Source organism: Bubalus kerabau, chromosome 2 (assembly GCF_029407905.1).
Source record: "Bubalus kerabau isolate K-KA32 ecotype Philippines breed swamp buffalo chromosome 2, PCC_UOA_SB_1v2, whole genome shotgun sequence".
In the NCBI taxonomy this organism is placed as follows: Eukaryota; Metazoa; Chordata; class Mammalia; order Artiodactyla; family Bovidae; genus Bubalus; species Bubalus kerabau.
In genome coordinates, this window is record NC_073625.1 from 115451413 (window position 1) to 115469694 (window position 18282).

The 18282-nt window shown below is 44.9% G+C and overlaps 1 protein-coding gene across 17 annotated transcripts in view; it reads left to right on the forward strand.

The window, feature by feature from the left end:
- The window catches only part of KALRN (kalirin RhoGEF kinase), a 705836-nt gene that overhangs the window by 619175 nt on the left and 68379 nt on the right, over window positions 1–18282 (forward strand). For 10 of the 17 annotated variants that reach the window (XM_055568424.1, XM_055568425.1, XM_055568444.1 and 7 more), the window contains 4 exons: window positions 2853–3136; window positions 4559–4663; window positions 7942–8037; window positions 17740–17870. In XM_055568424.1, the coding sequence (XP_055424399.1) occupies window positions 2853–3136; window positions 4559–4663; window positions 7942–8037; window positions 17740–17870 (616 nt within the window). The remainder of the gene's footprint in view (window positions 1–2852; window positions 3137–4558; window positions 4664–7941; window positions 8038–17739; window positions 17871–18282) is intronic. The other 7 variants (XM_055568443.1, XM_055568426.1, XM_055568440.1 and 4 more) reach the window with 3 other exon arrangements.

Below are 18282 nucleotides of genomic sequence, written 5' to 3' on the forward strand. Positions count from 1 at the left end.
TTGATGGTCCTTTTTACAATAATTATAGAGGCTAAAAGAATACATGGTATAAACACAGATGTTGGACTAAGATTAAATAGATGTGTAGTGGAGTCAGATCTAGGTATAAATTTTGCTTCTCTGCCACTTACCAACACTGACCCTTGGTTTCTTGGAACACTCTATTTCCTAAAATGACAATCCTACTAAATAGTGCCTATCTCAGCTTGGGAAGATTTGATGAAATAACAGTATTACTGTTGTAGTTGTTACAAATCAGTCAGTTAACAGTTGTGCCTGGAAAGGTACTAGAATAAATTTTCAAACAGCTCATTGCATCCATTTTTCAAAGATAGGATGAGGATCACGTGCCAATTATTCTTTGAAGTAGCAATAAACTAAGTATAAATTTGAGACTAAATGATGCCATATTCTTTTGCATTCAAAGTGATTTAGAGGCAGCCCTGCCTCAATACAGGACCCTAAGTGTAAATGACAAATTAGAGATTGCTTCCAATTCTTGAATTCTCTTTTATGTGGGCTGTGGTTGAATGGCCCTAATTGTTTTTCACAGAATAAACTTCAAACAAAAGTGAGAATACTCTTGATTTTTATTTGTACTTTGTAATCTGTCCACTTGCCACTAATCTGTGCAGAATGCACCAAAGCAGAACCAGATGACAGAGAGACAAGAAGAATGGTCAGTCAAAATTTGCATTCTTGAATCTCAAAGCCAGCCTATGGTTTGCCATGGAACAGAAAATGTATTCAGTCATCTGTCTGTGCAGTAGTACCAGGCGCAGTTAATGTAGCTGGGCCTCTAGCTCTGCTGACATAACATATGCTGATATCTAAGTTTTGAAGGCTTGGATTTAATAGAACTTTGTGATATCACATGGGTATGGTGAATGGAAAGCCTCTGCAGGTTATCAACAGAAAGATAAGAGGCCCACTACCAGTGCCTCTGAGATGTTTATCACCCAGGCTCCTGAGAACAAGAGTTTGATCCATACCAAACACTTGAGAAATAATGTCAACACAACCAAGACCACAGCCAACACAGAATTCTCTTGAGATAAGATTACAGCTTTGTCCTTAAAGAGACGTCAACCAGGCCAGTCGATCCCCACATAGTCCCTGAGCTGAGCAGCCCTCTGAGTGTTCCTTCATACCAAGGGGCTTTAGGAGCTCAATTTTTAATGCTTCTACATGCAGATATTCTGCCGTTGTTTTCCAGAGTATGCACAGAACTCTGACCATAGCTAAGGAAGTTCCCACAGGGTCAAGAGCCTGAGCTTGGTGCCTATGAGATCCACCAGTATAAAAGCTGGAGGCAGCTCTCTATTGGCAAAAACACTGATTCACTTTAAGGCTTTATACTGAATGTGTTGGGCAGGTCTAGGCTGTAGGGCCTCCAAGGCCAGGTTAGACCTCTAGTCTGGGTCTCAGATAAAGTCATTATAGGAAAAGATGATTTGGTCTTTGAGACAACTGGGTATGAAAAGTCACAGCAATACTCTGTTTAAATACCAGCATGTAAACTGGTACCGGGGTAAGAAGGCCCATCAGGGGTGAGGTGAAACTGGTCAGGTATTCTGCCAAGACCTTTCGCCATTGAGAAGCAGCAGCACAAGAGACAGCTCACCCTTGGTGTGTCATCCAGTTACTAGCCCTATCACATCTTGCTTTGAAATGCCTCACATTCCTTCTTTTGTCCTCGCTGTGTCCTAGTGTGGCCTTCTGGATTCAGTCTTCTTCCCAGGGCTATGTTACATGTAGTTACCAAATTAATTAAAAAACAAAAGCCCTTTCTATCACCCCATTTCCCAGTAGAGTCTCATAATAAAGTTCATACTCCTCTAGTTTATTATTAAATGTTTTCACTCTTCTTTCTGTCCAGTTTTCCTTCTGTTAATCTGTATTTCATTTAAAGGATCTATTTAAGGGCTGTGTTAACTTATTTTTCCATTTTCCTGCCTCTGTTCCTGCCATCTCCCCCTTTTGGAATTCCTTCTCTTCTATTCAGACACATCTTTTCCATTAAAGCTTTTCAGACCAGTCTTGCTGCCTACACTGATCTGACCCTCCTCTGAACTCTGTTTCTTTATCGTCTAGAGTCCATGCCAGCCCTTTGGCAATTAATCATATACTGCTTTGTGCATTTATCTTTATTTTGCGTGTCCTGTCTTGCTCTTTGGCTCTTGTCTTTCTCGTTCTCTCTGTCTCTCTGTCTCTCTCTGTGTATGTAACTAAATAAGGGGTTTGAAAATAAAATCTGTCTTATACAACTTTAGAATACTCATCAGTGCTTTTATGACATTGGTTTCAGTTGATGAATCTCACTTAGAGGCTTGATTTTTTTTTTTTTTCCATGAAGGCGGGGGTCTTTCGGAGAAGGCAATGGCACCCCACTCCAGTACTCTTGCCTGGAAAATCCCATGGACGGAGGAGCCTGGAAGGCTGCAGTCCATGGGGTCACTGAGGGTCGAAGACGACTGAGCGACTTCACTTTCACTTTCATGCATTGGAGAAGGAAATGGCAACCCACTCCAGTGTTCTTGCCTGGAGAATCCCAGGGATGTGGGAGCCTGGTGGGCTGCCGTCTCTGGGGTCGCACAGAGTCGGACACGACTGAAGCAACTTAGCAGCAGCAGCAGCAGCAGCAGGGGTCTTTGTCTTCTACTACTACTGTATCCACAGCACCTGTGGATTGAGTGTTAGCTATTGCCATCTGATAATAAGGGGGTTTCCTTGACCAGGATCTGCATTCGGCCTCGTGCCCTGCTTCCTGAGGCCGAGCACTCTTATTCCCAGGCTGGCAGCCTACCTGAAGTGTCCTGACACAGCTATGGCTATCTGTTCTTCCTCCTCAGATGCGTACTCTCATTCTTCAAGTGAAAACGGAGGCAAGTCCGAGTCGGTGGCCAACCTGCAGGCCCAACCATCCCTGAACTCCATCCACAGCTCCCCTGGGCCCAAGCGTTCCACCAACACCCTGAAGAAGTGGCTGACGAGTCCCGTGCGCCGGCTTAACAGTGGGAAAGCAGACGGAAACATCAAGAAGCAGAAGAAAGTACGAGATGGTCGGAAGAGCTTTGACCTGGGATCTCCCAAGCCTGGGGATGAGACGACCCCTCAGGGAGACAGCGCTGATGAGGTAATTACATGAGGCCTCGGAGCCTTCCATCAGGAGGGGCTTCTGACATGCCTCATTCCTGGAGCCTCAAGAGGTGTCCTTCACCAAGGTTTGTGAACTAGCCGGATTCTAACTCCCCATAGTTGGTCTTGTTGGGCCTAGGTATTTTCCAGATCCCTAGTTTGAATGTAGTTCCCTGACTATACAGTAGGGCCTTGTTGTTTATCCATTCTAAATGTAATAGTTTGCATCTGCCAACGCCAAACTCCCAGTCTATCCCTCTTCCTCCTCCACCCACCCTCTGGAGATGGCGGTCTAGGCCCACAGGGAGCCAGTCAGTGGTCACCAAGTCCCCAGTCTCTACTAAAGACAGCATAAAACCTGCTAGGACTTTTATTTACTGATTTTTACAATGTTTGGTTGGTTGCTTAGGGCCTTAGTTGCCGCAGGCAAGGTCTTTAGTTGTGACCCACGGATGCTTAGTTGTGGCACGTGGGATCTGGTTCCCTGAGCACAGACTGAACGCTGGCCCCCTGCGGTGGGAGCATGGAGTCTTAGCCGCTGGACTTCCCCGCAAGTTCCTGCTAGGCCTGTTTAGAATAAGAATAAAAGGATGGAGGTCATTTCAGTTGGAAAACAAGAGGACTGTCTTTTGAGATTATGACTTTTCGAGTATGTTGAGCAGAGCCATATATGAGAGGGAGTATACAACTCCTGGTTGCTCCAGAGGGGAGTATTACACTTAACAGGTGAAGCTTTACAGTAGGCAAGGTTTCAGCCTTTAATAAGCTCAACTAGTAATGAAATGGGCCTTCATGAAAACAAATGGACATCCATATCGGAAAGGTCTGGGAGAGCATATGACCTCACATAACAGTCGGAGAGACCCATGTTGACCTGATGGTCAGACTGGCCAATGATCTCTTATATCCCTTCCAAAGCTGGGATTCTGTGGTCAAAACATACAGGGTATTTGGTTATGGAATGAGATAACTCTTTTACCTGGCAAACTAACCTACTCTAGTCACTTGACATGGCTAAGGGATTCTTCTTGATATGAAACCAGACTCTTTTTGTAGTTTTATGCTATCTGCTTTTTCTTCCTCTGAGAATGACAGTAGAGCCTGGTGACATTTAGACTGTGGTTTAATCGTTGTTCATAAACTTAAAATGCTGGTTTCTCTCTGACCACTGTCTCAGCCTTTCTTTTCCTGGCTAACCGGTAAAGTAGATGTCTTTCATGTGTGTGTGTGTGTGTGTTTTCCCCATTTGGTCCTCCCTGTCCTTTGAGATAAACAAGGGTGCCCATTCCACACAGGGAAAAATAGGAGTGTGTTGAGAGAGGAGGTTATCATATGTTGTTTTTTAAGAAATCCCAAGTCCTGAACCAACTGACATCTCTAACTGTAGGAAACAGTGACTAATGCTGCTCTTTTGTTCTAGAAGAGCAAGAAAGGTTGGGGTGAAGATGAGGCAGATGAAGAGTCACACACACCCCTCCCCCCGCCTATGAAGATCTTTGACAACGACCCCACGCAGGACGAAATGGTAGGATCTTTTTCACACTTGAAAGAGCCATGTGTGAAAAGTGATTTTGTTTAGTGTGTGGTGTGAGGGTAGTAATGCTCTCTCTCCCTTGTTGTCTCTTATGCCTCATGACTCCCAGATGATGCAGATTCCGTCTGTATTGGGTTATGGGGACTAACTTCATTCTGGTCAGTGTAGGGGTGGGTTCTCAAAGCGAGAATTCTCAAAGTGAGAATCTGCCTAGTACCAGGTCCTGCTGATGAAGGATAATGTCTCTCTCTTCGGAAACAGCAGATCCCAAAAGAAACTACTTGTCTCAAAGAGGAAGCTGAGATGGCTCTAGGTAGTGATCGTTCTGTTGTACATAACTGTTCAACCAATGTTTTAGCTGATGGTTTTTCTCATCCTTAACTCTAAACTCCAAATCACAGTAACTTCCAGTCAAGCCTGGTGCGAACAGCATAAGGGATGGAGATGCTGCTAAGGGGAGGTTTTGTCATAGATGGACAGACCCAATATGCCAGGTTGGCCCAGTTCTTTGGTTTGCAAAACCCCCTGGCTCAGTGGCATGCAGAGGCTCGCTGGTGTTGGGAATGTGTGTGTCCCTGTGTCTCTGAGCACAGCTGGTCATCCCAGCTGTTCTGGAGCAGAGCTCAGGCTGGGTTTGCTTCCTGGTACCGAGCTGGGGCTCAGGCAGGTCCCTCCTTTCGTAGTGTAATCTGTCACCACCCTTCCTTACCACTGAAGTCCTCTCACTTCATCGTGTTTCTCTTGCTTCTTCTCTCAGCGTTTCTGTCCTAGAGGACTGGAGGCGGAGGTGGTGACTTCAGTGTTGTTTTATGGTACTGTTGGTGGTGGTTAGCCATCCCCCCAGGGTCTCCCTGGCTCTCTCATGCTCTGTCCCGCACAGCTCTGTCCCACCCCTCAGAGGTGGTGGGCCCAAGTTGCACGGGCAGGGAGCTGACCTTCACAGTGCCACCCAGGGTACAATTCAGGAAGTACTGGGTACAGTTGCTTCAGAGTTCCCGGGAGATCCCAGATCTCACTCGCATTCTCTCTGCTTTGCGTTTGGATCAGTTGTCCCCAGACGTTACTTGCACTCTTTCTCAGTGCTAAGCTAGAGGGACATTTTCCACGGACAGGCCAGTGACTGCAGTGTGAGTACTGCCCCCCTCGGTGACTCACCCATGAGAAGCACACAGTTACAGTCCCTCCTAAGGTGATGCTCTGACCCTGGACTGTTGGAAAGAGGAGAGGAAGCATGGCATGATACCCATCCTGGATTCCTAGAGACAGAAATACCTTCGCCTCGAGATGGGAACGAGAACTAACCTGCTGTGTTCCCAGAGGCCTATTGTGAAAGGTTCTAGAAGCAGTGAGAATGTGTGTGGGGAGCAGGGTGGTCAGGTCACGTATCTACCATCCCACACTGCCCTCCACATGGAGGTGCCAACTTACAAGGAAAGGTCATGAACCCTCCCCCTCGAAATCCCTCAAACACGGTTTGTTTTGGGGAAAGGATGTTGTGTTGTTTCTGGATAATCTTTAACTGTGAATGCAGCCTCACCCCAGACACAGGATTACGGCAGATGGCATTAGCCCCTTTTAAGACAAGTGAACCTCCTCAGTCCTGTTTTTTATTTCTGAACTTCTGTTTTCCTGGAATATTTGGGAGTGGGACGAGCTTCAGAATTTTCTAGCAAATGGAATTGGAATTATTAAAATAAGTTTTAAATCAGCATAAAAGGAGTTTTAAGAAGTTCACCCATTCTAGTTCTGCGGTTACTTTAATTCTGCTTGTTTCCTTCCATTTGTTCATATGCGTGTATGTTTTATTTCTATAATTCTAAATAGGCATATGATGTGTTCGCTGTTTTATATTTTTAATACCTATAAAATTAAATATAAACAATGTTTAATATTTCCTAAAATCTTATTAATTTTACCTTCATAACTGTAATTTTAATAGTTGAGGAGTATTACACTTATGTATCATAATTCACTTGACCAGCCTGTTTGGGGATATCCTGGGTTGTTTCCAGTTTTTGCTGCTCTTGGTAATACTGCTGCAGATCACTTGGTACATAGAGCATTTTTTCTTTTGACTTCCTTCCTTGGAATCAGTTCCCAGGGGGTAGGATGACTAGATTGAGAAGTAGCTAACTTGGATTTCCAAAGAATCGTAAGCTGTTTTCCTGCTTTCCAGGAAAGGAAAAAGACTGTTGCTCTCTTAATTACATTCATTTGATATTATTACCCCATCTCAGAAGCAAAAACCTCAAGTCAGTCTTAGATGAGACAACAAAAAATTTCCCTTTTGAAACTCCTCCCCCTAACTTAAGGAACAAGCTTGAATCCAGAGCCCAGCTGGGGAGTTCAACTTTCTACTCCCACAGTCGCTATGGCCGTTTGTCCTGGGCCCTGCGAACACCATTGCCCTCTTCTTGGAAGTGCGGGGTGGGTTAAAGTTTACACATGCATGTAGGGTTAACCATTTCTCTCCCAGTTTCTTCTCCAGTAGGAAAAGGAAGAAAACAAAAGCAAAAGCACTGTCCCTCGGGGAGCAGGGACGTTGACCAACAGTCCCATGGCCCAGTCCTCATTGCTAATGTGAAGGGAGGAGGAAGGCCCTGGCTTGAGCCTCCTTTCACTGTGAACAGGGTCGTCCGTGTGTGCTCCAGCATGAGAGGCACGAGGCCTGCTTACGCAGTCCTGGGCCTTACCAGAAACAGTTGTGTTTGTGGAGGAGAGAGTGTGTGTGTGTGAGAGAGAGAGAGTAGGAGGCGGTTTCTGGTCTCCCAAGTGCCCTGCCCCTAGCATTTCTGCTTGACACAAATTGACTGTGCTAAAGATCTAAATCTCAGCAAAGCAAGGACAGTTTCTCTTTGGACGCACTTGAGGCTAGGTTTATTGACCCCTCATTTCCTGGAATAGCAGTGGGCAGCCCTGTAGTGACCAAAGTCCTGTCCACCCCCTCCCCTGTTGCTGTCAGTGGGCGCAGCCCTTCCCTGTTGGCCTCCTGGGAACTCAGTGACCCTCCCCCCAGCTCCTCTGGAGGCCTGCCTAAACAGAGCCTCATCTGGCCCTGCTTCGCTGCTGGCCAGAGCTCCTGACGAGGGGTCCGGCAGGCCTGCCCCACTCCCGCTCTACCCCTATCTCCCTCTGTCATCTCTTCCCTCTAAACATAGAGCTTTGCTTCCCTTGCCTGCTTTGAGCTTTGTACTTGCTGTGTTTCTTCCTAATTGCTATTCCTCATTCCTCGCTAATCTGCTTTTCCCTTGCTGCTCAATGTCTTGCAGTCCTCCTCTTTGCTAGCAGCCCGGCAGGCTTCCACCGAAGTACCTACTGCTGCAGACCTTGTCAGTGCGATAGAACAGTTGGTCAAAAGCAAGCTGGTAAGTGGGGGTCCTGGAGGCAGTTCTGCATGTTTCACCTCCATGCGGCTCCCAGGCCTGACTTCTGTTTGCTGTGTTCTCCTTTGCACCTGTCCTCATTCCTCCTGTAGGATTGTTTCTAGCCAGTGATGATTTCTTAAAAACTGCACCCCAAAGTCCTTTTGGCTTTTTTTGAGAATGAGCCTGGGCAATTAACAGGTCCTTTTGGGATTGTGACATTGATGAAAGGTGTAAAGTATCAAGGACAAAGTAGCCTTCTGTAAGTCTGGTCCACTGGCCTGTAGGGAAGTGGCCTCCCACTGGTAACTGGTGTGTGTCTGGGTAGCCCTGAAACTAACTTTGCTCCTGAGACACAGAACATGGCTTGGGTCTTGGAAAGCACCGGGTAATTTTATCTGGGGATGTCAGAGTCTTCTGGCTTACAAAGTCTTACAAAAGGAGGTTGCTGATGATAAAGGGGAGTGGGCAAAAGTATGTGGACACCTCATCACAAGAAATTAAGGGAGACGGTGTGTATCCCATCGTGAATGTACACCACTGAAAACTGGTCTAGCTTGTGACTGTCTCAAAGACTAAACAGACCATTAGAGGGAAGGGTTATGAGTCTGAGCTCAGGGTTTTGGCATGAAAGAGCCCCTTTTTGGATAACTCATTTGAATAGGGCTATTCCTCTCCTCCCATATCTTTACGTTTGAGTGTATCACTACAGGATGACAACTTGAAGCACCTTTCTTTCCTTTGCTCCTATTCACATCATTCATTTGGTTTTTCCTACAGCTCTCATTAGGATAAATGTCTGTGCTTCTGCCAAACTTCTGTGGAGCAGTCCTGTCAATCAGCACCGTTTAAACCCTTCTCCACTTGGAAAAGGATGGATGCTCTCTAGGGAAAGCTGCCTGAATATAATTTTGATTATAGTAACTCCCTTTTCAAATACCCCAGCTTATAGAGGACCATTGAAATTTAACATATAGTACCTTCTTTTCTTTCTAATTTTCCTTACTAATTAAAAAAAAAAGATTAGCTGGTGTTTTTAGTGCTAGTATCAAATGCTGAAGGTTGTCCCTTTTCCTGCCATCTCTGTCAATGCTGTGGTGGGGGCAGGGAGCCAAGGGGAGCTGAGAGCTCTCATGGGCACGGCACTGACTTCTCAAAGCCCGTCTCCCTGACCACTCCTCACTTCCTCTCCTCTCTACACTAATCCATAGACCCTCTTCATTCTCCAAATAACCATTAAATTTTTTTTCCTTAAAAAATCATCCCTCTTTTTGCCTTTTCTCTTTTGCCCCTTTTTTTGCATTTTCTCTTCTACCACCTGAGCATGGGCCTGACCTCATGCCCAGAGAAGCCTTCTTAATCCTCCTCCCCATCATCTGCCTCCCAGCCTCACCAGCCACCCCCCCCACCACATTGTCTCCCTACTTGATGAGGGCTCCCTGCCTCCCTCTACCCTCATGGCAGTGGTCTCTAATGTGGGGGTGCCTCCAGGTATACAGGATGGTTTTTTGAGGTACTGAAAGAAAATATTAGAATCTCTTTAACTCATCCTTTTAAAATGGTTTTGTGTATGTTTTATTATGTACTTAAAGGTAATACAGGAGTACAGAAACATAATTTATAAATAAGTTACTTGTTTTGGGAGTGCATGACTGTAATCGTGTTCACTAATTGAAGTATATAATCAAAGTTTGGAAATCCCTGGCCCACAGATGAAGCCCAAACTTACCCAATAGTCTAATGTCCTGTGGCCTGTTCTCCAACCTCCCTTTCCAACATCCATGTATTATTCTGGTCAATGAACTTGGCTCCAACCAAATTGTTTTCTTCACTGTCCCTAAACATGCATTTGGCTTCCTCTCCCCAAGTTTCTGTTCATACCACCCCGACTGCTCTGGAATGTTCTCCCTATTTTTGTTTATCTAAAGTATAGCAGCCCCTCAAGGTCCCACTCAAATCTCATCTCTCCACAAGGGCCTCCCTGGCCAGCGCAGGCTAGGTTTCTTCTTGCAGAAGAAGTCCCAGAACAGTTTCTGTGCAAACCACATGCTCCCTGGGACAGCTCTTAATAATCCCTTTATGTTACTTGTTAAAATATCTTCATCTTTTCCTTTGCAGCTTACCTCCACAGCTACATTATTAGTCATTTGGGACATTATTTTCTCCTCCTTGTGTTAGTGTGTCCTAGTCTTTTATACTTACATCAGTAAACACTTGTTTCCAAAGTCTGTATTTTTCACATTTTGGATTACCATTTTCTTACTGATCCTGTTCACCTACTGCTACTGTCGTGAGCCTCTACAGGCCTCTAGTTTGTGTGGTCCATGGGTCACGTGTTTTCCCTGTGAGTACAGATATTGAGAAGTCCCATTAGAGCAAATGTCCCAGAGTAGAGGGGAAGTGTAGGATAATGCTAGAGTTGTTCAGGCCTATAACAAATTGTCTAAAAATGGCAGTTGAATGAATGGCCTTTCAGTGGTGACTTTACCATAATAAGGACTTTAACTTCTTCTCCTGCCAATAGCCACTTCTTGGGGACCTGCAGTAAACCCAGAATTACAGCAATTTCTTTGACCAAACATATAAAACCAAGCCTGTGTCATGGAAAGGAAGGCAAGAGCAGTGGTTTGATTTCTCAGAATCTTCTAACCAAAATTCCATCCTTTCTCCTTTCCTCTACTTTCTCTTTCTTCCTATGGGGTAGCAACAGAGCACCTGTAGGTGGTTGTTTCTTCGGCCCTATTTGAAAATATGGAGTTGCATCTTCACCTCCAACACTGGTATGCGTATTGCTCATGAGCTGTCTAGCTTAGAGGAGGATAAGATCTAGAGCCTATAAAAAAAAAGTTCTGGAGTTTTTATTTGACTGTAAGTACAATAGTATGTCAGCTGCCAAAATAACCAGCGTGGTCATAGACTGGGTTAATGAAAGTACAGCATACAGATCCAGGGGCGTAATGGCCCCATTGTACTCAAAGCTCCTCAGACCACACCTGTCATGAGCTGTGTATGAGTCATGTCTCAGGTTCTGAATGCAGCATTCTAAAATGTTCTTGAACTCAGTGGAAGGGCCCTGGAGGAAGTACCAACACCATGCAGTGCATGTCATTTGAAGTAGAGTTGCAGAAGGTAAGTATGGGGAGAAGTTAGGAGAGAAAAGGCACATGAGAGCTGTCTTTTAGTAATTGAGTTCTGCTGTGGGAAAGAAGAACTGGTCTCACTCTTGGCTGCTCCAGAGGGCAGAACCTGTGAGTGGAAATTCATTCAGTATAAGGAGAACTAATAAGGTCCTTCCAAATGTACAGAACTGGAAATATTACAGGAGCATCTGGCGTGCTTGGACTTTTATATCCAGGGCTTAGATTCTTTCTGCGTTCTTTTTGGGTTGCTCAGGAGATGGTACTAGATGCTGTAGTTAGAAATCATTTGGCCCCAAGCTCCACCCAAAAGCCATGAGATCCCTCATGTCCCTTTGTCTGAAAGCTGCCCTTGGTGTGTTATGGTCACGTGTCTATGACATTCGGGGCTACAGCCTCCAGAAGTTGTGATCTCTGCTGCTGGAGAGGTGCCATTAGGGAACTAGGACCGGGGTTCCACTCACCTGCAGTGCAGATAAAACCCCAAAAACTCCTTTGGTGAGTCTCTGGACATTAATTAAAGCTCCTGAGATCTCACCTGCCCAATTTGGTCTTTAATCAGTGATTTTGTTTATCAGGAGAGCATGCCCACACATCTCCCCCCAAAGAGAGCTCAAATACTTTTTCTGGGTTTTGTATTAAGGTATGGTCTTTAAGCCAGGACTAAGGACTCTCTTGTTTTTCTGTGTGATTTTTAATAAAGTTTTTCCTAGATGTAGGGACAGGCTGTGGTTGTACTAAGTACATAAGGAATCAGAAGACAATGTTAATCTTGCCTCTGCTACTTATTGTGTAGCTTTGGGCAAGTTATTTAGTCTACTTGGAGGCCTCTCTTTTATCTTGCCTATCAACAGTGATAATTCTGTCTACCTGAATCTAATCTCAAGAGAGTTACACTGAGGGCTGAGTAAGGTATGAATGTGCTTTGTAAACTGATTAGTTGAGCATCCCACAAATGTTAGCTCTTAACCACCTTATTTGCATTGTGAAGGGCAGGGAAAGGGAGTCAGTCATACTTTATCTTCATCCGGAACACAGGGACACAGTATTTGTCAGTTAGTAGATCAGTGGTTGCTAAGAGTCGGACACAACTGAGCAACTTCACTTTCATGCATTGGAGAAGGAAATGGCAACCCACTCCAGTGTTCTTGCCTTGAGAATCCCAGGGACAGGGGAGCCTGGTAGGCTGCTGTCTTTGGGGTCGCACAGAGTCAGACACGACTGAAGCGACTTAGCAGCAGCAGTAGCAATAGATCGGTGGTTGGGTGAATGTTGCATGCAGGGTAGTATCTTAGCAGTCTATGTGATTTGGTTTTATTCCTCAAATTTGAAGGTCTTCCCTGGCGGCTCAGACAATAAAGAATCCACCTGCAGTGCAGGAGACTCGGGCTTGATTCCTGGGTTGGGAACATCCGCTGAAGGAGGGCATGGCAACCCACTCCAGTATTCTTGCCTGGAGAACCCCATGGACAGATGAACCTGGCAGGGGGTTGCAAAGAGTCGGACACAACTCAGCGACTAACACTACAGTCCATAGTGAAGCGACTTAGCATGCCTCAAGTTTGAGGAGCAAGGGCTTCCTGGCTTTGTGGGAATCTACTGTGTTTGTAAACAGCCCAGGATTCTACCACCTACCTTAGATGAAAGAGTGAACTGTTAGTCACTCAATCGTGTCTGACTGTTTGCTACTCCATGGACTGTAGCCCACCAGGCTCCTCTGTCCATAGGATTTCCCAGGCAAGAATACTGAAGTGGGTTGCCATTTACTTCTCCAGGGGATCTTCCCCACCCAGGGATAGAACCTGGGTCTCCCACGTTGCAGGCAGATTCTTTACCGTCTGACCCACCAGGGACTAGGCCTCAAGAAGGAAAGCCTCCTCACTGAATTCCTATCCTCAGGTGGCACGTCACAGTAGTTCACTGGGCTCATGGTGGCACAGGTGGACCCTTGACTGAAAATCCTCCATCTTTAGGGAAGAGGCTGGCCAGGAGTGAGCTCTTGTTTGGTCTACCTGGTGGCCTGACACCCTGAGAATTGGCCCTATCTGCTTCAGCAAGACTTCCCTCTGGTTCTACTTTGATAGTATTCACCTCCCTAGGTCAGTCTGTGGGTCACAGAACGTAGCCAGGGCCAGGCTGCATTTGTGTGTATGCTTTGCTCTCTTTTAGATAAATCAGCTTGCTTTGTCAAAGGTACAGTAGAGTTAACAGTCCAGATGGGAGGAAATAATGGCCTCATCATATCCATTGTGAAAATGTGTGCTTTCAAGAACTGAGTTCCTCTGGCATCCTTCTGTGGAAAAGATTCCTGAGCTTGTTAAAATAGAATAGTTTAGATTTCCACCAAAAAAATTTAATCTGAAGTCTCAAACGTGTAATGTCATTTGCCTGGAAAATCCAGACTTCAGTGTTTCTGCTTTAAAATGTCTTCCCTACCGCTGCCCCCAGTTTGCCTGGGAATGACTAAGATCGTAATATTTTTTGTCAAGGTATTTCATACTTATTTGTATGAAAGGGTAGGACAGCTAAAAGGTTGGTTGTGGTGGGTGATGCTGGATCAGCACCCTTGTCTGTTGTTCTTTCAGATGAACTTTGACCTCTACCCAAGAGTTTCATTCAGTAAATTCTTGGAGTCCTACTCTGTGCCCTCTCCTGCCAGCATAGAGCCTTCCTTAATGGAGCTCACAGTCTAGGGTTGATGCTCAGAAATCCTCTCCCACCTGGGCAGTTGCAACCATTTCCTCCTTAATTTCAGTCTGACATCTCTTTGCATGACTGATGGGGGGAATCTTACTTTTCTTTCATTTTTCCTTTTAAAAAAACCTAATAGTTCTTTTCTGATTAACAAAAGCATTATATGCTCATTCAAGAAAAATTGGAAAAATGACAAGATTTTAAGCACAATTATATCTCATGATATCATCATCTAAACATAGTGTTGAAATTCAGATATTTAAAAAATAATGTAGTTAATCATAGAGTATATAAATCATAAGTCCTGTTTTCCTTTACTGACATCAGATATATTTTCCCAAGTCATGAAGAGCTCTTAGGAGTATTAAGACAAATCTTTCTTAAACTTAATCCAATCACATTACTTCCCTGCATAAAATTCTCCTCTCATTGGTCATGGAAGTTGGTACTCTTTTTTAAAATTGAAGTATAGTTGATTTACAGTCTTGTATTAATTTCAGGTGTTCAGCATAGTGGTTTGGATTTTTTGCTACACATAAGACTTCTTGTAATCTGATCTCTGCATCCTTCTCCAGGGTTGTCCATTTCACTTCCTATTTCTTCTTTCCCTAGTTCCTACTCCCCCCAACTCACATAACACACAGTCACTTGCTAATTCCCCTTCTCCCCCCTTTACAGACTGTCCTACGTACACCGGGTGGCTTTCAGCTTCCCGGGCTGCCCCAGGCAGTGGCTCAAGTCGATCCTTTCCTCACTGTGCTCCTCCTGCCTGGATCATCCTCCCATTGGTGTATCCAGTGAAATCTTTTCTATTTCTCATTACTCAGTTCAAGCGTTTCCTCTTCCACTGAGCCATTCCCTTCCTTCCCTACCCCACTGTAGAGCTGCCTGATCTTTTTTCTCATCTTCCCCGTGGTACCCTCCTGTCTAGAAGAATGCCCATTGTAGCTTAGATTTTGGTGGGCAGGGAACCGTATGTTATCTGTCTTCATTTCTCTAGCACTTTGCAAATATTCAGCACATAGTAGAAGTACAATAAATATTTGCTTAAGTATAAACAAATCAGTCACAACACTGTGATAAATACTGTTCAGAAGGTATGTAAAGGGTGCTTATAGGAGTCCAGAGGGAAGGGCTTTTTATGGATATGTGGTCCAAGATCAAGCTGACAGGAAATGTGTTCATTTCCATTGTGGCAATAGTCTTCCTTCATTCTTAATCCACTTTTTTGAATTGTATTTGCATTTCTGTTCCCTGACCTGGCACCAACAATAGGAGCACCCCGTTTGTAGCATTTGTTGCTTCCTCCTTGGCACACCTTTTCCTTTGTCTGTTAAGACTATTGTGGTCCTGAGCCCCAGACAGGGCAGAAGTCCCCACTGTGGCTGCACAGTCTACCACTCATCAACCAGCCATCACTGCGCATGTCCCCCAAGGAGCAGCACAGACAGACAATTGAAGATCACCTATAGTGGTCCTTGGCTGGACCCCATATCCCAACTCTAGCACAGGTAGCCAGATCCTCAAAGGGAATCACTCTTGCATTAGTTACGGTATTTCTAGCCAATGCCATTATTTGAGACGGATGACCCAGCATGTTGTTGTTGTTTTAGTTGCTAAGCCGTGTCCGACTCTTTGCAACCCCGTGGACTGTAGCCCACCAAGCTCCTCTGTCTATGGGATTCTCCGAGCAAGAATACTGGAGTGGGTTGCCATTTCCTTCTCTGGGGAATTTTTCCAACCCAGAGATCGAAACAGCACACACTTTAGCCAAACCCTAAATTTCTCTCTTCTCCTACTCTCACTGCCTCTGCCTTCCTCAACTCCATGCCTGAGAGTCCTTGCACAGAGATAACCTGGCTCTTTGCTCATATAACAGGTCAGGCACGAAGAGACAGAACATATTTCCCTGTGTAACACTTTGGACTCCTCAGATGTCCTTCATTCTGTACAAGAGTTGAGAGTGGACCACGCCAAGATGGATGGTCCATGGGAGAGCCTTGTAGCAGAGATGTAAGCATATTATTTCCCAGGCCTTGCAGCCAGCATCCTGCCAGCCAACAAGCTATAGAACAAAGGCTGAAATGAAACAATGTGGGCAAGGGGAGGGGAAGTAAAAGGCGTGTAATCAGATCAATCACCAACTGGGTTCATCTGCCTGGGGAGCCTTTCTCTGGTGATGGCACCAAGGGACATGTCACATGTCGTTGGAAAGCATGTCTGTCTGGTGGCTTGTCAAGCCTCAGCATCAGATACTCATTTCCTTAATCACTGGTTACAGATCCTGAATCTGCAAATTTAGCTAAACTTTTCTTGACCTTTCTACATATTTAGCCTAGGCTTCTTCCCCGGATGACAGCTTCCATGGTTGGTTACTTGTTCTGTGAAATACCTTTATGTCAAGTTAAAAGAAATTCTCTCTCTCAAGTTTGAAGACCCTGTCCTCTTAATGCTGAGGTCTAGTGTTAATAACAAATTCATGTTAGGCTATGCCGCAGGTTCTTGATTTAAGGGTGAAATAGAGGAAAAAAAGGTTGACATCTCTTCTCAGCTTTAAGTTTTTCTGCCTCCAATTCTGATATCCCCCACCTGTTCTCATATAATGCCACCTCATTCACTTTCTGTTTCATTTGCCTGGACTTTTCCTACCTCTGTTCAGCCTGTGTTGAAATACTGCAGCTAAGCCAGTTCACGATAGACGCTCCGGGTGCAGGTTGTTTAAGACAACGCTTAAGCCTTTTGTTCCTACTACCTTTAGGGGCACTTCTTTCAAAGACTGCTGAAGTAAAGCCTTCCCTTTTCCTACACAGTGGCTGTCCTAGACAGTCGTTTTGTGTGGATAGTCTGGATTACGCTCTCGTATTTGTTTTACAGTTGCCCACCATAACCTTGGTCTCCAGCTTACTGTTTATCCACATGGTTTCTGCCAGTTTGCACAATGAAATGACATGTCATTCTGTGCTGTTTTTCCTACAGTGCTTATAAAAATGTTAAGATTGACCCCATTTTTTTTTTAGCATCCTGGTTAGTTCCATCCATGGGGGTAGTTGGGGAAGCTCACTGTTTTAGAGCATTTTAAATTTTTCAAGGGGTTATGCGCCTACTGTCTCTGACTGTTCCTTAAAAATCTGTTAAAAAAGGAGAAACCCAATTTAAAAATTGAGAAGAAATCAATTTGGAATGATTTTAGCTGTCTTAAAATTGTCCAGGGACTGGCAAGTCTGGGATTAGAATCCTTTACCCTTAGCTCTTTCTAGAGTAACATGTTTATTAAGCTCTTTAACTTGTTTCTCAGTCCTGCAGTACCTTAATTAAAAGAGATTAAAGGGATTAATAAATGAAAGAAAGCCCTTGGTAAATAACCTTAGCAAAGATGTTTTTAGAAAATGCTAAATCAGTTTACCTCTTCTTGTCTGCATCTCATTAGTCTCTTCAAAGAAAATTGTAGCTGATTTAACAAACATGATTTTACTGAAAGAACTCTCCCATCACCACCCTCCCCTTGTTAACTTGCACTTGGTGGTCCTACAACTGACTTTCTTTCCTTGCTGCTTGTTTGTAGAATTGCAGTAATTAGCTTTACCTCTGGAGCTCTTACCCAGAGATCAGTCACTTTGACAGTGTCCATTATGTCTGGGAAATTGGCAGCCCCTGACGCCAAGCACATCCTGATTGCCTGAGAAGGCGGCAGCTCTGGGTGCCCTGCTGCAGGAAGATGGGAGTCTGGCCTCCTGGTACTTCCCTGAGGTTCAGGGCGAACAGCCTTGGTTACTGATCTGCCAAGATGGCTGTGGCCAGGCTGGGGGGACGCGAGGACTTCCAGACTGCTCTCTCACGTGCGCTTCTTTAGGATTGTTTATTCTTCTCTTTTCAGAGTCTGGAAGGAGGCTCTTACCGAGGGAGCTTGAAAGACCCCACAGGCTGCCTGAATGAAGGCATGACCCCACCCACACCTCCCAGAAATCTGGAAGAAGAACAGAAAGCCAAGGCCCTGAGAGGCAGGATGTAAGTACTTCCCCAGACTCCAGCCTCCTGCGCATGTGTGCAGTGGGCAAGGGTCAGGGGTCCTGGGAAGTTTAGGGAGAATTAGGGATTCCCCGCACTGTTTCCATTGATATCATTCATTCTAAGTAAAGGTGACCGTCGGTCTATACAGTGTGGTGTTGATCAATAAGGAGATGTTTGGCTCTGATTTTCAGCTGAAATATTACTGACAAAGTGTGGTTATAACCAAGGTCTGTTAGAAATTTAAAACATGATGATAAAAAGAAAACAAAGATTAGGAAACTTTGGGACCATTTCTGTGACCCCATATCAAAGAATCCTTGGTAGAAAGTCTGATGGAATTTTATCTGAGGAAACGCTTCCCCAGATGTAGGAAAGTAACATATAGGAAAAGGGAGCTGTTGGGCTACCG